This window comes from Clinocottus analis, unplaced genomic scaffold, assembly GCF_023055335.1.
Source record: "Clinocottus analis isolate CAN_PGR_092001 unplaced genomic scaffold, fCliAna1.0.p SCAF_20, whole genome shotgun sequence".
In the NCBI taxonomy this organism is placed as follows: domain Eukaryota; kingdom Metazoa; phylum Chordata; class Actinopteri; order Perciformes; family Cottidae; genus Clinocottus; species Clinocottus analis.
This window is the reverse complement of record NW_027175932.1, coordinates 2,045,651-2,064,859: the sequence shown is the minus strand read 5'-3', so window position 1 is coordinate 2,064,859 and position 19,209 is coordinate 2,045,651. Positions and strand designations below refer to the sequence as shown.

The 19,209-nt window shown below is 44.3% G+C and overlaps 1 protein-coding gene across 6 annotated transcripts in view; it reads right to left on the bottom strand.

The window, feature by feature from the left end:
* Positions 1-7,312: 7,312 nt before the first annotated feature.
* The window catches only part of sfmbt2 (Scm like with four mbt domains 2), a 30,978-nt gene continuing 19,081 nt past the window's right edge, over positions 7,313-19,209 (bottom strand). For 4 of the 6 annotated variants that reach the window (XM_068586957.1, XM_068586962.1, XM_068586958.1 and 1 more), the window contains 16 exons: positions 17,898-17,986; positions 16,892-17,141; positions 16,655-16,752; positions 15,863-15,964; positions 14,860-15,090; positions 13,664-13,790; positions 13,417-13,530; positions 13,275-13,317; positions 11,869-11,939; positions 10,640-10,779; positions 10,294-10,403; positions 9,698-9,873; positions 9,434-9,612; positions 9,060-9,350; positions 8,682-8,804; positions 7,637-8,443 (listed from right to left, as the gene is read on the bottom strand). In XM_068586957.1, the coding sequence (XP_068443058.1) occupies positions 8,303-8,443; positions 8,682-8,804; positions 9,060-9,350; positions 9,434-9,612; positions 9,698-9,873; positions 10,294-10,403; positions 10,640-10,779; positions 11,869-11,939; positions 13,275-13,317; positions 13,417-13,530; positions 13,664-13,790; positions 14,860-15,090; positions 15,863-15,964; positions 16,655-16,752; positions 16,892-17,141; positions 17,898-17,986 (2,285 nt within the window). In that variant the 3' untranslated portion in view covers positions 7,637-8,302. Of the gene's footprint in view, positions 7,450-7,636; positions 8,444-8,681; positions 8,805-9,059; positions 9,351-9,433; positions 9,613-9,697; positions 9,874-10,293; positions 10,404-10,639; positions 10,780-11,868; positions 11,940-13,274; positions 13,318-13,416; positions 13,531-13,663; positions 13,791-14,859; positions 15,091-15,862; positions 15,965-16,654; positions 16,753-16,891; positions 17,142-17,897; positions 17,987-19,209 lie in introns of those variants that run through there. The other 2 variants (XM_068586963.1, XM_068586961.1) reach the window with 2 other exon arrangements.

Sequence of the window (19,209 nt, the reverse complement as noted above, 5' to 3'; positions counted from 1 at the left end):
ATCACAGTTCCTAAAAGTGGTTCCATTGTGTTTACCGACATGTCGCTTCAGCGCCAGGAAGCCGAGATAAAAGGTGTAAAAACCAACGTTGAAATCACAAAGTGAGAAAACACTTCTTTTTGTTGCATTTCCCGTCAGATCGATGTGAGTTTCCCACGTCGGCTCCTATAATTACACACTTCTTTTTCTTTCTCTCATTCCATCCCCCGCACTCGAGCACTTCTCCTTCCCACACCAGCCCCGTTGTGTCCCAGTCCTCCCAGTCCTCTGCTGTTCAAAGAAGCAATTTATTTCCAGTTTTCATCATTTCATCAATTCCCAGAGTGACGAACATCAATGAAGCTTTTCCTTCTGAGAAGAGACGAAGAACGAAGAGATGCAGTTATCTCTCTCTGTTTCTCTCTTTTACTCACTCTTTCATTTTCTCCCTATTTCTCTCTCTGCTTTAAACTCTGATTGTCAACATGAAAATGTGTTTAAACACACACACGCACAATGACCTCTACTGTCTCCAAACACACAATATACCCACACAGAATACAATACATAAACATATCTGTCTTCTGTAACTGCATAATCGTTCTGCATTTTCCCCTCAGTTATATTTAAGAGGAAGTGACCATCGAACATTTCAACTCAACACTTCTCACTTTACAACACACACTACTCTCCAGTTGCATCATTTTCTCCACAACTATATTTGTGTTTCTTTGTTCTTTCTGGTTTATTAAGGAACAAATAAAAACTACACACAAAAAGCAGATGGAGGGTAAGTCGCTCCTCACCAGAACTTCTTCTTCTTCTTCTTCTTCTTCTCAGGCCGGAGCCTAAAGCCCCTAAACCTGCACTTTATGTTTTATGCACATTCAACTTATACATTTCTTATTTCCACTTGTTCTATATTTGTACTCGCTGCGAGAAGCGAGCAGCTCTGTTTCCATGGTGTTTATTCCTGCTGCACATTCCTTCATGTGAAACGCGTCAGGAACGTCTGAAACGTCCTCGAGGGTTAAACGGAGCTGATTGATCAGTTTGCTCAAACCTTTTTGGGTCACGCCCCATTTTGGAGGAAGAAAGATGTTCAAGCCCCACTAGAAATGTAATAAAATGATAAAATGGTCCATGCTGAATTATTATTTAATTAACTTTTTGGTGACTTTTTGGGCTTTTTCAAATACTAGAATAAAGAAAATTGCAAACCAAATCGTTCCATGAGATCAAGGTGCTATCACTTTGATAGAACAATGCAGGTAAAGTCATATCTGAGCAAAAAATAAGTCATATTTGGTTAAATTAACTGCTTGTTGTGGCTTCAATTAACCTGTTTTGAACTAAATATTCAAGATAACTAAAGGATTATAATCTTTTTCCACCTGTAATACCGCTGCGCTCCACCAGAGGGTCGCGCCCCACAGTGGACGAGAGGAACTCTCTCACTCTGCTAACCCACAAGTTCACACGTTCACAAGTTCACCGCGACGCAGACGACAGGAAAAAACATCTTGTAAATTTAAACACGACAAACTTTGTGAGTCTGCGAAACACAGAGAGAGAGAGAGAGAGAGAGAGAGAGAGAGAGAGAGAGAGAGAGAGAGAGAGAGAGAGAGAGAGAGAGAGAGAGAGAGAGTTTGAGCTCTGAGGGTCGAGTAAACTGTGTGAAGTAGTTCAGCCGCCTCGTCTTCATCACATCTGATTGTTCCCTCTTTCTCTGGCGAGCCTTTACTGTGTGTGTGTGTGTGTGTGTGTGTGTGTGTGTGTGTGTGTTGCCGTGACCTAGATTTCAAGCCTGCAGTGCAATGCAAGTGATTGGTTGGTTTGTGTGTGTGTGAGTGTGTGAAGGAGACTGAGCGCTCAGTCTATGGTTAACCATACACCCCCCCCCCCCCCCACACACACACACACACAAATTACCTCCACCCAGCTGTGTTCTGTCTCACACGTTTAGTGTAAACTGTGTTTTGTGTGTCTTGATTGTGCGTTCATGATTTATTCACCGGTTGTCGTCATTGATCTTCATCTTCGAGGCGACGACGACGATCGTTTGATTGTTTTATTGATCGATGCAAAAGTGTTTTGATTAGATCACTTCATTGAAAATGTGATGGACGGATACGTGTGTGTGTGTGTGTGTGTGTGTGTGACGATATGAATAAGTTCTATTGGAAACAGTGTTTATTAAGTCGTGTAGTTCCATGGTACTCGGTTTATCTCAGGCGGCGTTTACATGAAGTTACAACATGTTTCAACGTGAGAGAACAGAATTGATCTTTTCTCAATTTGTTTAAAAATACAGATAAGTGGAGCACGTTGTTCTCTATAAACAAAACATCTGCCAACAAAAGCATCCCGGCTCAAAGTTCAGCCGCTCGCCCACTCAGGAGTCTTCACGGCTCTTTTTTTAACGTTAATGTTTCTTACAGCTCGATTCAGACAAGAGAAAGATATTATTTAGAGAGAGAGAAGCTGATTGGCTCTCAGGCTGATGGTTACATTATAACCCAGGTTCTGTGAATCGCTTTTTACCGCGAGAGGAAGTCAAACAGTGTTTCATGAATTTTATTTCACAGATTAATATTTTCTTTTTAGTTTTTGTGCACAAGCGTGAGAATGCACCAATACTGGTATCAGATATCGGTCAGATGCTAACTAGCTAGCTAGCTAACAGCTGGATTGTGTATCGGTGACTTGGACTGATATGATCTTGGATATTTTAATAAATAACATTCAATACGTTTGTATCTTTAGTATTTACTTACAATTTCTTTTAAAAAAATAATACAACAATGCGCGAATGTTTAATTTCACGTAAAAGAACCAGTTTCCTCCACAAGGTGGATCAGACCTTTTATTAATGAAACGCTAGAAGCTAAATCCAGGCGTCGTCATCGAGACTCAACGAGTCCTGAAAAGAGTTGCAGAGACTCCTGCTCGCACTAAAACATGACACCGGGTCAAAAATAGGTTTTAAAGGGCGCGTCATGCAGACAAAAAGCTCCACAACGACCCTGCAGCTGAAAACGCCCGAAAAACAACAACAACGTTAATCTCGGCCTGAAGGCGCGCCGGTTCTCTGCTCTGGAGCTTTTGGGCAAAACACACAGACTTTAACACTCATGAGAGCAGACGGGTGCACTTTGAGTTGAAGATTGTTGACTTTTGGAGCTTTGGATCGACAGTTCTCGAGCACAACCCTGATGATTTTGATGATTTCCCTTAAGCTGACTCAGCAGATTTTCTTTCTCCGTCACTGTAGTTTTGTAGCATAAAACTCGTAAATAAAGACGTGAATGTGTCAGACATGTTGTGCTAATTATACCTAGAATTTAAAAAATACCATTTGACTTAAGAACTAATCCACTAAGATTTAGTTTGCAGCTGTAGATTCAGATTAAAGGTTTCAGATTTGGTGAATCAACTAAACACAGATTGAATAAAACGATGTGAAAAAGGACAACATGCATCTAGAAACTGGCGTCTAAACACTTCCTGTGTCGCGCTGCTTTCCAACCACCAGACCTCGGCTCCCTTCCTTGCTTCCTTGCTCCCTCCCTCCCCCTCCCTCCTCCTCTCCTTGACCTGCTCCTCCCCCTCAGCGAGGCCCTTGAAGCTAATGACCCGGTGGCCGCTCCGCTGAACTGAAGAGGAGCCGAGTTTCACTACCAGCGGTTCTGAAGCCGCCCGAGAGATGTTATTGATTAGCACGAAGAAAATGAAAATGATATGAAAAAAAAGCAGGTCGAAGGAATAAAATAAAAATATGATTGATCCCACTGTTAGAAAAAAACTGTGGAATCAATTGCACCTTTGCTGTTGTTGCAGTGTAGCTGTCGGTAGCTATCGGTTGCTATATGCAGCTGTCGGTAGCTATAGGTAGCCGCCGGTAGCTATAGGTAACTGTCTGTAGCTATAGGTAGCTGTCGGTAGCCGCTGGTAGCTATAGGTAGCTGTCGGTAGCTATAAGTAGCCGTCGGTAGCTATAGGTAGCTGTCGGTAGCTATAGACAGCTGTCGGTAGCCGCCGGTAGCTATAGACAGCTGTCGGTAGCTGTAGGTAGCTGTCGGTAGCTGTAGGCAGCTGTCGGTAGCTGTAGGTAGCTGTCGGTAGCTATAGGCAGCTGTCGGTAGCTATAGGTAGCTGTCGGTAGCTATAGGTAGCTGTCGGTAGCAATAGGTAGCTGTCGGTAGCTATAGGCAGCTGTCGGGGCAGCGAAAAGTTGTTGATTGTTTTTGCGCTAAAGATTATCTTGTGTACTTTATACTTTTGGCAGACAAACATCTGCGTAATTCTCGACTCTTTCTTGCCGTTGACCTCGTGACCTCGTGACCTCGTGACCTCGCTGTTTATCCACCAGCGTACGCTGAGAGGTGAACACGTCGGCCGCGCTGCAATGCGTCGGTTTCCCACATGGAGCCGGATCGTTTCCTCCCACTAAAGACGAAGACGTGGCCTCCTCCATGAACATGGACATGAACATGGACATGGACACAGACATGAACATGGACATAAACATGGACATGGACACGGACGTGGACATGGACATAAACATGGACATGGACATGGACGTGGACATGGACATAAACATGGACATGGACGTGGACATGGACATGGACATAAACATGGACATGGACATGGACATGGACGTGGACATGGACATGGACATAAACATGGACATGAACATGGACATAAACATGGACATGGACATGGACATGGACATGGACATGGAGCCGGCTGCTCTCGCTCGGGGCTTCCCTTCCACACGACTCGTCTGTTCGCTCCTCTGCTGCGCGGACTGAAGTCTGGATTCACAAACACAGAAAAACAATCATGCAAAGAGCCCGTTTGATACGAGGTTGCCAAGCAACAGTATAAAAGTTGCAGCTTTTTTTCCCCGAGTGACTCAATAGAAAAGTGTCAGAGCTGTGTGTGTGTGTGTGTGTGTGTGTGTGTGTGTGTGTGTGTGTGTGTGTGTGTGTGTGTGTGTGTGTGTGAGAAAGCTATTAAATTAATTCAGCTGCAGTCCAGAGAGCTGGTGAGGCACGACGCGTCTCCCCGTGTGAATCACGGCCTTCATGAATCTCGGGCTGATGTTGCTCGCCGGCCGGCCGGCGTGAATGAATCAGCAAATTAGTTGCTGCGTGCGTGACGAACGCGGCAACGCCGGCAATTATGTAGCGACACGAAGCGGCACATCGTGGCCACACCGACGGGGTTTCTTTTGTTCTGCCAGTAAAACAACCGGCTAACCACAGGTTTCTGTTCTTCCTGTTCAATCTTTTCATTTTCTTGCAGCACGCCGAGTTGCCGGGCGGATTCAAGCTGATCTCAGACATGAAACCAGCGTGAGCGGGACATTATTTAATATTTTCATTTATAAAAATACAATTTTAGTTCCAGGACTATTTATAACTTTGCTTTTCTTCTTTTTAAATAATTTATTTCTCCAAACTTCAAAGCAGTATGAATTGATTTAAATATGTACAACTATATATATACATATATATATATTTTTTAATACTTCCTCTTTTCTGCCTGAACTGAATGCTCGCTCCTGATTGGCTGATCGAGCCTCAACGCCGCTTTGATGTGTCCGTCAAAAAAAGTGACAACTGCAGCAGACATCGGATGTCTTTTAAGATTCATAATCTGTATTCAGGGGAGAGGTTAGGATTATTTTATAAAGATCAGTTAGCTCCTAATTTAATAAACTATTTTGGAAATTTTAGACTTTTCACTTCAGGCAAAAATCTGCTTTTTAAGACAAAAATCCAACATTTGAGAACTTTATATTCATTTAATGGAAAAAAAGGATTTTGAGAATTAGTTTTGTGACATTTCTTAAAATAAAGATAAGAAAGCTCAAATAAGAATAGTGACATAAAACAATAGCAACAGAAGCCTTAAAACCCACAAAAATAAAAACCGTCGTTTAGTAAGTCAAAAAAAGAGTTGCAGACGATGAATACAAACTGGAATAATCTGTAATCCCTCATTCCTGATGCAACTGCTTTCCTTTGTTCTCTTTCTTCTGACATTATTCTGTTGACTTAACAGGGAGTTGCTGTGAAAACACGCCCTGTTTGAGTAAAAGCTTAAATAAAAACGGGACTAAATCTAAATATGCTGGATTATAACTCGCCGAAACCTTTTGAATGAAGACTTTTATATTCATTCCAAGGGGAGGAAGATGAAGAGCATCTTTTTGTGGACGCACCTCATTTCCTGCTTCTGCTCCGGTGGCTGTTTGTTCTGTTTCATGTGTGATCGTCTCCGTCGGGTGAGTTGTTTGTGGAATACATTACTGTCCGTCATCGTTTATTTTAGGTGGAGTCGAGGGAAAGTACTTTTGTAAATCAGGATTTATGCCTCGTGGTTTTTATGACTCTCGTATCGATAACGACCAGTTATTCTCCCTCAGCGCCGCGCGTGACCTCGGTGACCTCCATCGACTCCACGAGGTCGTTTCTATTGATTTTAGCGCGTTTATTTCAGGCTATTTGTTATATGAAAGTGGATATTGTCGAGTGATCGAACCGTCGATGTTTAGACGTCTCGTGCCGCAGCATCGACTGTTTTAACTACCGACTGAAACCATTTAGCCTTTATGTTTAAATATAACAAGCATGTAACCATTAGAGGTCCACATCTATGGAAGACCATTAGCGCCACAAAAAACAAAATATATACAAAACTTGTGATATAAAAAGATGAAATTAGGATTAAAAAAATTTAATCATGAGATAAAAAGTCATGATTATGACATAAAAACTTATAAAAACTTGAAATTATGAGATAAGTCAAAACTATGAGATGAAAAGTTAAAAAATATAAAATAAAAATATATAATTATGAGATAAGTTAAAATTATAAAATGAAGTCATAATTATGAGATAAAAAGTGATGATTATGAGATAAAAAGTCATGATTATGATGTAAAAAGTTGAAAATACGAGATAAAAAGTCAAAATGATATAATAAAAATATATAATTATGAGATAAAAAGTCATAATCATGATATAAAAAAAGTTTAAATTATGATAGTTCTCATAATTCCTCATTGTTATCTCATAATTATGACTTTTTTATCTCAAAGATTGTTTTCGTGGCGTAAATGGGCTTCCGTACGTTTCCATAAACTATTCTATTTTGGATACATAACTTTTTAAACCATTTGTTCAGTCCTGTAACCCCGCGGCAGCGCGGTGAATCACCTCAACAACCATTTTATTACAACAGGCTCTAAAAAGTAATATTTTGTGCGTTTAATAATTATTTCATTAAGTTTCTGCAGCAGCTTCAGTCAGTGAGTTGGTGTCTGGTGGATCCTACAGCAGCATGAGGAAGAGCGAGGTTCCTCTTCGTCGGTGACTTTGTGGTCTAGACTTCCCCGTAATCTCGCGGGTCATCGTTAACCCTTCGTCATCCTCGTCCTCACCACTGCGGCTTCACGCTCTGCAGAAACAGGTTTCTACAGTCAGAAAAACATATTAAACTCATTTAATGTGAATAAACCGAACAAAACCACGACTTCCTCGTCAGAAATGTCACGCAAAACACATTCCTACGGGACTTTTGCTTCGCTGATCTGTGAACAAGGTTTTTTTTTTGGCGCTTGAAAGAAAATTCAAACCAAACAAGATAAAAAAAATCAATAGAAATTTATTTTCCTCACTTATCAAAAATATCTGCAACACGTTTGCATAGATGGACACAAAGAAGCTTCTGGTGATTGTTCCTCGTGTGAGAAAGTGAGCGACAACACAAAGTATTTCCTCCAAAAAACACAATTTCTTCTTCTTTACGAACACAAGATGTGTGACTCTAAATAAAATGCCGTTTCTGTTTTGTTAAATATCTTTTCGGGGTTTCGTTTCAGCGGGGAAAAAAACAAAACAATTACACAACCGATCAATACGTTTTCCTCTCTTGAATCCAAATACTCCTTTTAAATAAGGACCACAATAAATATTTCAAATATATTACTTCTTGGTTTGTTAAATACTTTCAAATATATTTTTCCAGAACCAATAATGTCACACATAAAAGGGGAAAACAATGTTGATAAATGCTGTTTGCTCCTCTATCACACACAAAATGGAAAAGTAAGAAAACATCTTCAGAGTCGAAGTTCTTCGCCGGAAAAAACCCGGAAGGAGTCCGACGTTTGTCACATTTTTCAGCATCCCAGAAGTTAATCCTTCAACGTCGTCTCGGGCGCTGCGGGGAAATGTCCTCTCTTCTTCTTGCACGTATAAAAAAAACCCTAAAACTCTCCACCAGGAGGCGCTGGCGGCGGCGGCGGCGCTCAGTTGGCGTACTGTCTGTAGAACGCCACCTTGACGCGCTCGATCTGGTGACACAGCTTGATGGCGGGGCCGAGCTTCAGGTCCATGCACTCCTGCACGGTGGGCAGCGTGAGCAGCAGCAGCGCCTGGCCGTCGATGTCCTGCACAGGAGGGAGGAAAGAGGGGGAGGAAGGGGGGGAGACGGGCGCCAACGGTTAAAAAGGGACTCGGGCCCACGGACTCGGCCGACAGGTGTGCGACGTTTTCCTGCTGAAAAGATGCTTTTTATAGAAGTTAGTAGAAAACTAGATCCTCTTGACATCTAGTGCGGCCTATCAAATGCGTCTGGGCTTTCATTAGTGTGTGTGTGTGTGTGTGTGTGTGTGTGTGTGTGTGTACCTGCTCCTGGAAGATGTTGGCGAGGGATGCACAGTCAGTGGAGTTGATGAACTGAACGACTTCGTCGACGCTCCACTCCAGAGGATTACTGTCCAGGACCAGCTGACCCTCCTCTTCCTCCACCTGAAAGACACACACACACACACACACACACACACACACACACACACACACACACACACACACACACACACACACACACACACACACACACTCAACTGTCAGTAACAGAATCCCAAACACATACAAAAGAAATGTGTCCGTCCGTCTGCGTGTCCGTCTGCGTGTCTGCGTGTCCGTCTGCGTGTCCGTCTGCGTGTCTGCGTGTCCGTCTGCGTGTCTGCGTGTCCGTCTGCGTGTCTGCGTGTCCGTCTGCACCTGCATGTCCTGTCCTTTGGGCGGCTGGTACTTGTTGTTCTGGCCGTAAGCCGACAGCGAGCGGGTCGACCTCCTTCGGCCCTCGCCGGCCTCCCGGCTGCCGGCGGCGTTGCCGGCGCTGAAGGTCCGGCGTAGCGCGGCGGCGCGACGCGGCCGGCTGCTGGTGCCGCCGCCGCCGCCGCTCGTGGTTGTCACCTCCACCGAGGAGGCGTCGGTGTGATCCTCGCGCGGCTCCGAGCTCGTGCCCTCGCTGCCCGACTGCAGCGCCATCTCCTCGTCATCCTCGCTGTCCTGGGGGAGGAAGAAACGCTCAAGAGTCAAGACGTCGTAAAACCAGAACAATCAAGTCAACGATGCTCAAAAGCTCCTCTGACCTGCGGCGAGCCGGCGGCCGCGTAGCCCACGGCGGACGAGCGCCTCTTCTTCTGCACGAAGATGGCTTTCCTCTTCTTCCTGCGGCGCGCCGGCTTCACCGCGTCGCCTCCGTCCGCCGCCGCCGCCTCCTCGCCGCCCAGCGGCTTGGACAGCTTCCTCTTCTTCCCGTAGTAGTACGCTGCGGACGGCGGAAACAGAACGCTGAAGCTACACATCAGAGGCTACACACTCCGTCGTGCGGCGCCTCGTCTCGGGGGACTCACTGTACTTGGTCTTGGTCTGGACCGAGCAGTTCTCGGGGCAGCGGTCCAGGACGAGCGCCGGGCCGAAGAGGTTCGGGCAGCACTGGAGCTTCACGCACACCTTACGGCAGAAGACCGGGATCTGGTCCGAGAGGCGGACGATCCGGATGGTGGAGCGATAGGTTTTACCTTTATATCTGGAGGGAGGAAGAGGAGGAGGAGGAGGAGTAAGAGGGCGATTAAGAAGAGGATGAGGAAGAGCAGGACGAGTAAGAAGAGGAGGAAGAGGACAAGGAAGAGGAGGATAAGGAGGACAAGTAAGAGGACAAGGAAGAGGAGGAAGAAGAAGAGGAGGAAGAGGACAAGGAAGAGGATGAAGAGAAAGAGGATGAAGAGTAAAAAGAGGAGGAAGAGGAGGAGAGGGGGGGAAGAGGAAGATGACGAGAAGAAATCTATTGTGCTTCTGGTCTCATGACATCTATTGTCCTTCCTGTATTATTTGAGCTAACGGTTGTTTTTGGGTCCCGATGTCGTACGTTGTGCAGATTGTGAGGTAAAGTTGTGATTTTGCGCGACACAAACTAAACACAACAGGATCCTCTTGTCAGTTTCCTCACTTGGCTTTGAGCGTCTCCTCCTGGCATTCCCAGCTCGGGTCCTCCAGCTCCTGCAGCTCCTTCAGGACTCGTCCGGGCTTGTAGGCGGCGTTGATCAGCATGCTCAGCAGCTGCAGGCAACACACACACACACACACTTAAAAAAAAAAACTACACAACAAATCCTGGTGCAACAATTTTCTCAAAAAGGAAAGACACAAAGAAATTAGGTGTTTTTTTGCTGAGCTCTTGATTGACAGCTCCACACGACGACATGGAGGCCCTGCTGGGAAACTGCAGGAGGCTAACAAGACATCGCTGCCACACACACACACTTCCTCACACACACTCTCTGACATCAGCCCACCTCTTTGAGGACCAGCGTGCACTTCCCGGGCCCGACGGCCTGCGGCAGCTCGGCGATGCGTCCCTTGTTGAGGTACGGACCCGAGAAACAGCGATGGTTCACGAAGATCTTAGAGCAGCAGTAGCGACCGTTAGCCGAGGCTGAGAGAGAGAGAGAGAGAGAGAGAGAGAGAGAGAGAGAGAGAGAGAGAGAGAGAGAGAGAGAGAGAGAGAGAGAGAGAGAGAGAGAGAGAGAGAGAGAGAGAGAGAGAGAACGTCACTCTTCAGTGGCTATATGACTCTACTTTTCTTTCCTATCCTTTCTCTTCGTTTCCTTCCTTGTCCATCCCTCTTCTGTCATCCTACATTTCCTTTCCTTCCTTTAAAAATGTCTTCTTTTCCTCCTCCCTCCTCATCTTTCCTTCCTTCCTTCTCTCATTACGTTTCCTTTCCTTACTTTTCTCATTACTTCTTGTTGCAGAGTATATTTGTATTTATTTTAAAGGATCTTGCAGTAAATTCTACAGACAAAAGCGTGAAACACGTCACTCTTCAGTGGCTGTATGACATAATAACGTTATATATTGTTTTTAAAGATATGAAAACACAAATAAAAGTCAGCTAATCCGCTTCATCAGGACACTGTGACTTGATTCATCAAGATTTCATCGAAAAAAAGTCCAAAAAAACAGATTTTTGGGGAATAAATTGAAACCAGCAAGAAGAGAACAGACGAAAAACAACAAATGCACAAATCTCTCATGTGAAACATCTCAAGTTAAGTTGTAAATTAGGCTAAAAAAGTCACTTTTCGGAGTCTTTGTTCTCTCACTGTGTGCGTGTGTTTGTGTGTGTTTGTTGTGCGCTCCTATTGTTGTGTGTCTGCAGCGTGAGGATCTTAAACAGAGTCCGAGTCGCCCTGCGGGAGATGAACGAGGGTCGGCTGAACAGATCTGCTCTCCGCCCTCCACGACCGCCGGCGCTCATGATTATGCATATTCATGAGCGAGTGGGCGGTTTCTAAACGGGGGAAATAAATGAATAAAAAAAGAGGGCAACGGTCTCCTGGAAACAACAGAGCCCGACGCCTCGCTTTGTGTTTGTTTACGCGCAGAACAACATCTCAGCAACTTCCTGTTTGTACTCTTCCACATGATCAACACGGCTCGTTGCTAAAGCGGAGTTATCTGAAGGTAAAATATACAGAAAACACTCGCGAGACGTCACCTGTAAACGCGGCGCGGTGATTACCTGGATCCACGGCGGCGGGCTGGCAGAGGCTGTCGGGAGGAGCCGCCTCCACCGGCTGGATCGGAGCCAACCTGCAGGGGGGAGGGGCGAGGGAGGGAGGGGGGAGACGAGCCAATCAATAAGCAGTCGGACCAATCAATAGAATCTGACTGATTTAATCACGACAGGAAGCAACGGCGCAATCAAAGCGATCGCGTCGCAAAAACAGCGAGATTTTGAGAGAGCAGCGGGGGGGAGGAGGGGGAGGAAAGGGGGAGGGATTGATGAAAGGATTCCCCTGAAGGTGAGAAATGGGATTAGTGGGAAGATGAGAGAGCCGACAAAGCGCCGCTGAAGACCTCATCTTTCTCCCGGCGCTCCCCGGGCTGCGTTCGCCAGCCGACGCCGCAACGTGTCATTTGTCAACAAAATCAATCAAAGCGAACCTGGAAAGTAATTTTTCTGCTACAAAAAAAACAACCTTAAAAAACACTGTTTCAATTAATGTCTTCAGCGAGACGGAGAGGGAGAGAGAAGCCTCCAGTGTTTTATTCTGAAGAGATACCTCTGTTGTTCTTTCGGCTCGCAGGGAGAAAGAGATGGAAACAAAGAGGCGACGCCACGTTTTACATTTACTGTCGTTTGACACTTGAAAACATTCGAGGAGCCGAGAGAGAAACAACACGGCTAAACAACACGTTAAGGGGCTAAATAAATCGTATTAAGGCCTTAATAACATGCTTAGTAACATTATTACGTGTTAATAAGACTGTAAGTTCATTATAGGCATCATAGTCACGTTAGTTCAAATATGAGACGTTTATAATCATTTATATGGATAGAACGACCGCTCATGTTTTACGTTACCGACTTATCGTACGATAATATTAAACGTTAACGACTTATCGTACGCTAATGTTTTTACGTTACCGAGTTATCGTATTATATATCGACATGCCTTCTAAGGTTTTTAGTTTACCAACTTATTTTATGATATATATACGATAATGTTTTAAGTTACCGACTTATCGTACGATAATATTTTTACAGTACCGACTTATCGTACGATATATGGACGATAATAGTTTAAGTTACCGACTTATCGTACGATAATATTTTTACGTTATCGACTTATCGTACGATGATATTTAACGTTAACGACTTATAAGTAGGTAACATAAAAGCATTATTGTCTATATATCGTACGATAAGTAGAAAATATTATTGTAAGATAAGTCGTTAACGTAAAATATTATCGTACGATAATGTTTTCCCCTTACCGACTTATCGTACACTATATAGACAATAATGCTTTTATGTGACCGACTTATAATTAGAGGTTAGAGGCTCTCTAAAGGTGTACTTGTGGTTATTTTATATAACCGTAGGTAGTTTAGGTCTGAACACCAGTTCATGTCTTTTCTTACTGTTTCTCCGGCTGCACCACCGCGATCTGCTTCTGCTTCTGGCCTGCAGAGGAGGAGAGGCTGCATTAAAGAGGCTGCCACTCCCGAGTGGAATGTGTGTGTGTGTGTGTGTGTGTGTGTGTGTGTGTGTGTGTGTACATACAGACAGGTTTGAGTGGAGGGGTCAGAGGGTAAGTGTTGGCTTCGCACCAGCCGACAGGGAAGATGTCCGTGGACTCGACGTCCACGATGCACTCAGACAGCGGCTTCGCCACGCCTGCAGACCGAGGAGAGGGAGCGTCACACACACACAGACAGACACACACACCGTCTTACTGAGCGCACAGCGGGAGTTAATCCTCCCCACACACACACACACACACACACACACACACACACACACTCTGTACCTTCCAGTCGGAGCCACAGCAGGCGTCCTCTGACCTGTGTGATCTGAGCCACACACACCTCGGCTGGCCGGAGAGGGTTCACCGCCTCCAACCACATGTCCTTAGAGAAGCCCCGGTTCTGCCATGTCTACCACACGGAGAGAGATGGAAGGAGGGGGGGGAGGGAGAGAGAGAGAGAGAGAGAGAAAGAAAGCGATTATTTTACATTTAGGAAAATGATGTAATCTTAGATCCTAAACCTTGACTCAGACTCCAGGAAATGAACTGATGAACATTATGACACGTTAAATGTTGTGTGTGTGTTGTGTGTGTGTTGTGTGTGTGTGTGTGTTGTTCATCCGCTCCATCTTTTCTTCCTGTGGTCTGATTCGTTGTCTCGTGACATTTCTTTTCTCTGAAGCTGTCGCTCACTAACATGTTTTCTCCCTTTCTTTCTTTTAAAAACCAGAACCAGAGTTATGAAAAACACCACAACATGAAACACACAACTCCTCTCTAGTGCAGAGTGTGTGGGAGTTGTGTGTTGTCGTGTTCGACCGCAGTGAAACACACAAACAAAAAAGACAAAAAGCATTTAAAGGATGAGGACCGACTGGTTGGTTTAGATCTCGCGTCCTGATTCACTTCATCACATCTCTCGCTCTGGATCCTCCAAACAACATCATGTAGATGAGATAAACAACAACAACACCTATGTGTGTGTAGCACTTTTGGATTGTGCAACATATGTCGAACATTTGTGTAATTTCCATGACTTGAAAACCAAATTTCAATGCCATTAAATCAACTTTTAATGACTTAAAGCCAAATTTTAATGACTTTAAATCAAATTTCCATGACTTTAAATCAAATTTCTATGGCTTTTAACCAAATTTCTATGGCTTTTAACCAAATTTCCATGACTTTAAATCAAATTTTATTGACTTTAAATCAAATTTTATTGACTTTAAATCAAATTTTAATGACTTTAAATCAAATTTTAATGACTTTTAACCACATTTCCATGAACAAACTTGTAGTGAAATCTGTGTGTAAACAGTAAAAAGTGATAAAATGTAGTATTTAAACTAACAATGAGGATTTTAAACCTGTGTGTGTGTGCAGGACTTTTGACTTCTGCAACATATTTGTCATATTTGTGCTCATGCTAGTCATCGGGCCGAGCCTGGGTTTTTCAAAATGGCGTCCAGACTCACGTCGGGGAAGCAGGCGTCGGGCGCCGCCTCCGAGCCGCCCTGCTTCAGGTAGTCGGCCCAGTCGAAGTCCGGGCCCCCGGAGCCGCGGGGCCGCTCCAGGGCCACGCCGTGCTTCATGCTCCACTGCACCGGCAGGATGCCGGGAGAGTTGGCGTGGCACACCACGGAGCGCGGCTTGGCGTCGTCGGAGAGGTCGTCCAGCGTCACCAGGAAGTAGACGTCGTTGAAGACCTGAAGAGGAAGAAGACTTTAAACATCTTTTATTCCAATAAGAAACACATACATGTGGATTTTTTTATTGTTAAAGGGCACTTGTTTGGTTTTGGAGACTACAAATGCAGGAAAGACGCTATCAAGGTGCATCTTGGGAAATGTAGGATTCAGAATCTGCTGCGTTAATGTAGACATTTTACTTTTAATCTGTGCAAGAGTGACATAGCTTGAGGGCCCTTTTAAGTCTTGCTTCCATGCAAACAAGGGGCAAAAACCGATGAATAACAGTGAATTTTAACACTTTATATTAAGACATTAATATTAATGAAGGATATTTATAGCTTTGAGATGCTTTAGGTCAACAATCATGAACAAAATTCATGTTTTGAGCTTCTTGGGAAATTCAAACAGTTTTTTCTAAATATTTTGGAAGGAAAATGGCCCATATACAAATAGAAAATAGCATATATTATCACTTAAACACATCATTATTGAGCTGAAATGATTGATTTTCCATAAAAGAGAAGGATCTGGATGTCATGCAGTGATTCCACTGTTATTATAAAGCAACACATGCAAAGATAATTACTTTCCTTTGGGATAAAAGTCAGAGGGATGCATGTTAGATGAATTACTGAAAGGTAAAACCAGAGCAGCGAGGCTCCATTCTTGCAGAAACCGGTTGAGAATTCAATGCCACATTAATAAAAGGCTCGGGGGCGCAGCCTGCTTGGTGTATACTATACAAGACAATGTGTTTTTACAGCCGTTGTTTGGCAGCTCGGCTCACCTTGGTGACAGAAACGGGGCAGATCTGCAGCTGCTCCCACCGAGAAACCATCTCCAGCTTCATGCCGGCCTGGAAGGAGTGCGGCGGCAGGTCCACGTGGTCCTGCACAGGAAGAGAGACCGTTAAGATGAATGTGCTCCACATGCGACGCAATGTAGGGCAGGCAGACGCTGCCGGAGGAGGAGGAGGAGGAAGAGGAGGAGGATGGAGGTCACTGGGCCCAAATGAAGACGGCTTCTCCCTCCGATGAGTCGCTGCTGCTGGTCACTACAAACCACGTGGAGACACTCCACTTCCTGTTCATGTATTTACCAAACGTCCATGACTTTTAGCCACATTTTCATGACTTTGCACCAATTTTTTATGACTTTTCACCAATTTTTTATGACTTTTAGCCACATTTTTATGACTTTAAACCAAATTTCCACGACTTTAAACCAAATTTCCACGACTTTAAACCAAATTTCCACGACTTTAAACCAAATTTCCACGACTTTAAACCAAATTTCCATGACTTTAAAACACATTTTTATGATTTTAAATCATCACTTTACTTCCTGTATATATATATATATATATATATCAGAGGGTGCATTGCTTACAATAAAAACAAGTACTGCCTTTGTAGTCGTGTCAGCTCCATGAAATACTACTTCTCGCTGTTAGGAAGCTTTTCCATCTCTGTGTTGTTCTGTCGTAGTTTGTATAGTTCTAGTTCAGGAGGTGATGAACTTACATTTAAACCTGTCCAATCATGATTTATTATACACACACACACACGCTCACACACACCTTGAACACCTCCAGCGGCAGCGGGCTCTTCTGTGCGTCGAGGCGAGCGTCGTCTAAAGCCGCCTGCCAGTCGGGGGCGCTGTTCAGAGACCGGAGCGCTGAGCAGTGAAACACAGTCAGTGATGCTTTAAAAATACAGAAGCTTCAAAGTGTTTTAATGGAAACTATTAATGTCTCATGACGTCAAAACGACGACAAAAGGCTCATTAAATGTCTTATCATCACTGTATTTATCACCTGCGGGCGGTTCCAAGGCGAGTCGGTTCTCTGCGGCCCAGCCGAGGGGGCGGAGCCTGGCGTCCAGGTAGAACAGCCAGGTGTCCTGAGCGCGGCGGTCGTCGTTGAGGCCGGCGTAGCGCAGGCGGAGCCGCCCGCCAACGTTCTGCAGAACGCGGACCGGCCAGTAGAGGAACGGGCTCGAGGCGTCCTGCAGCTCCAGAACCGAGCCGGCCAGGATGAGATCCACAGTGTTCTTCCCCCTCAGAGGCTGAGAGAGAGAGAGAGAGAGAGGGAGAGGGAGAGAGAGAGAGAGAGAGAGAGAGAGATTTTCACTTAAAGAGCAAGGTTACACATCTAAAGAGAACACAAAAGCACTTTAATTTACTTGTTTAAAGTGCAAAACGTGCAAAGAACACTTTAATTTACTTGTTAAAAGAAGTTTAAAACACAAAAAACACTTTAATTTGCTTTCTTAAGAAACTGTTAAAGGCGCAAAAACACTTTAATTTACTATTTAAGAATCAGAAAAAACTTATATACCAAAAGTTTTACCAAATATATTTGGTAAAACAGGTGAATTGAAGTGTTTTTCTCCCGTTTGAAGCGCTTTCTCAACAAATCATTTCACATCCTGACAAACGCATTTCTTTGTCTTCGTGGCCGACGGCGAGACGAGAAGATGGACGCCGCTCTCGTCTCCGTCATGAATCAGCCGGCGGCGAGCGGCCGCATGTTTACTGTCCAGACGCCAGAGCGCCATCCATCTCCTCCCTCCCCCTCCTCCTCCTCCTGCTCCTCTTCCTCCTCCTCCATCCTCCATCCTCTTTGTCAACGCCATCAACTACAAATGTTCTGTCTCTACTTTTATGTCTGAAAGCATTTAAAGCGATGAGAAGCGATAACATGAGGGAGTCAGACTTGTTGAAAATATTCACATGGATTTGTCCATAATTAGCTCCTCCCCCTTTCTCCCTCCTCCCTCCCTCCCCCATGTGAAGGCCTCCATGGGGCTGGACTCGCTCACCCCCTCCAGCAAGTTGGCCGGAGCCGTCCGGGCGCCGGTCAGGTCCTGAACCAGAAACTCAGTCCAGTCGCTGTGTTTCTCCTTGATGGCTGCGAAGAGACAACAACACACACACACACACACACACACACACACAGAGTGGAAAGTAAGCAAGCGGTTGTGTCGCGGTGAATTATTAATATATATATTTTTATTTCTATTTTAAGACTTGCATCTGGCAGCTTTCTGCAGACGTTAACACATCAAAATGAGGAACACTGATGGATGTCGTGTCGCGCGCCGCCGTTTAAATGCTAATGTGATGATTGACAGCTGCAGGTTTGAGGAAGCGACACAAGCCGGCGAAGCGACGGCTAAACTTTTGATCGGCGGCTGTTTTCATGAGCGGAGACGTGAGACCGGACTTTGTTTCTTCCAGAGTTTCTGCTTCCCGCCGCGAGCGGAAAAGATGGCGAACAAATGGAATTGAGGCGGCGATCACACGGCCGCGAATCAGATGTGTGTGTCGGGTTTTAAGACCAAGTACGAGAGAAGACAGAATCAGACACGAAGGAACAGAACCGGGACACAAATGAAGGGAAAGAAGAAGCTCTGAAGTCTTTAATGACGCGTCAATAATACAAACCCTGATAAATAAATACTAAAGACTCATTAAAAAGGATATTCACGTCACGTAAAATCACAAAAGTGGTGTTAAACTTGCTGGGAAATTACTTCACTCAACAGAAACATCCTCAGAGAATGATCCCGCAGCTGAATCAACTATAAATCAACATAAAAACCTTCATTTAGCTGATTTATTGCAGGACCGTTGCGTCACGCTGCAGCAGTTTAAGATGTACCTAATAAACTGGCAACCGAGTTGCACCATCTTAACCGGAGAGAGGGACTGTCAATCAAGCAGTCTAATGATAATAATATTAGTAGTACTGATAATAATAATGATGATAATGATACCAGCTTGTTTTCTTATAGCAATGCACTCATGGTGGCAGATACAAACAGATCAACAACGTCGGATCTTTTGTGTGTTTTTTTTGTTCTGTGTTTCAGGAAAAAGAGCCGAGAGCAGATGAGTCCATTGAGAACTTAAACGGTGTTTTTGAAGAGGTTGTGTTTTGTTTTTTCCAAGTAGAAATTACAATAAACGATGTTTATGCAGCAGCTTATCAGGCAAAAAGACATTTAGATTAGATGGATTTATTCTAGTAAGAAGAAAACTAAAACAAGAATAATTTATTAAATAAACAGGAAAGATAGAGAGCAAATAATAATTTAAAGTAATTAAATTTGTTTTAAAAAGGTCTGTTAA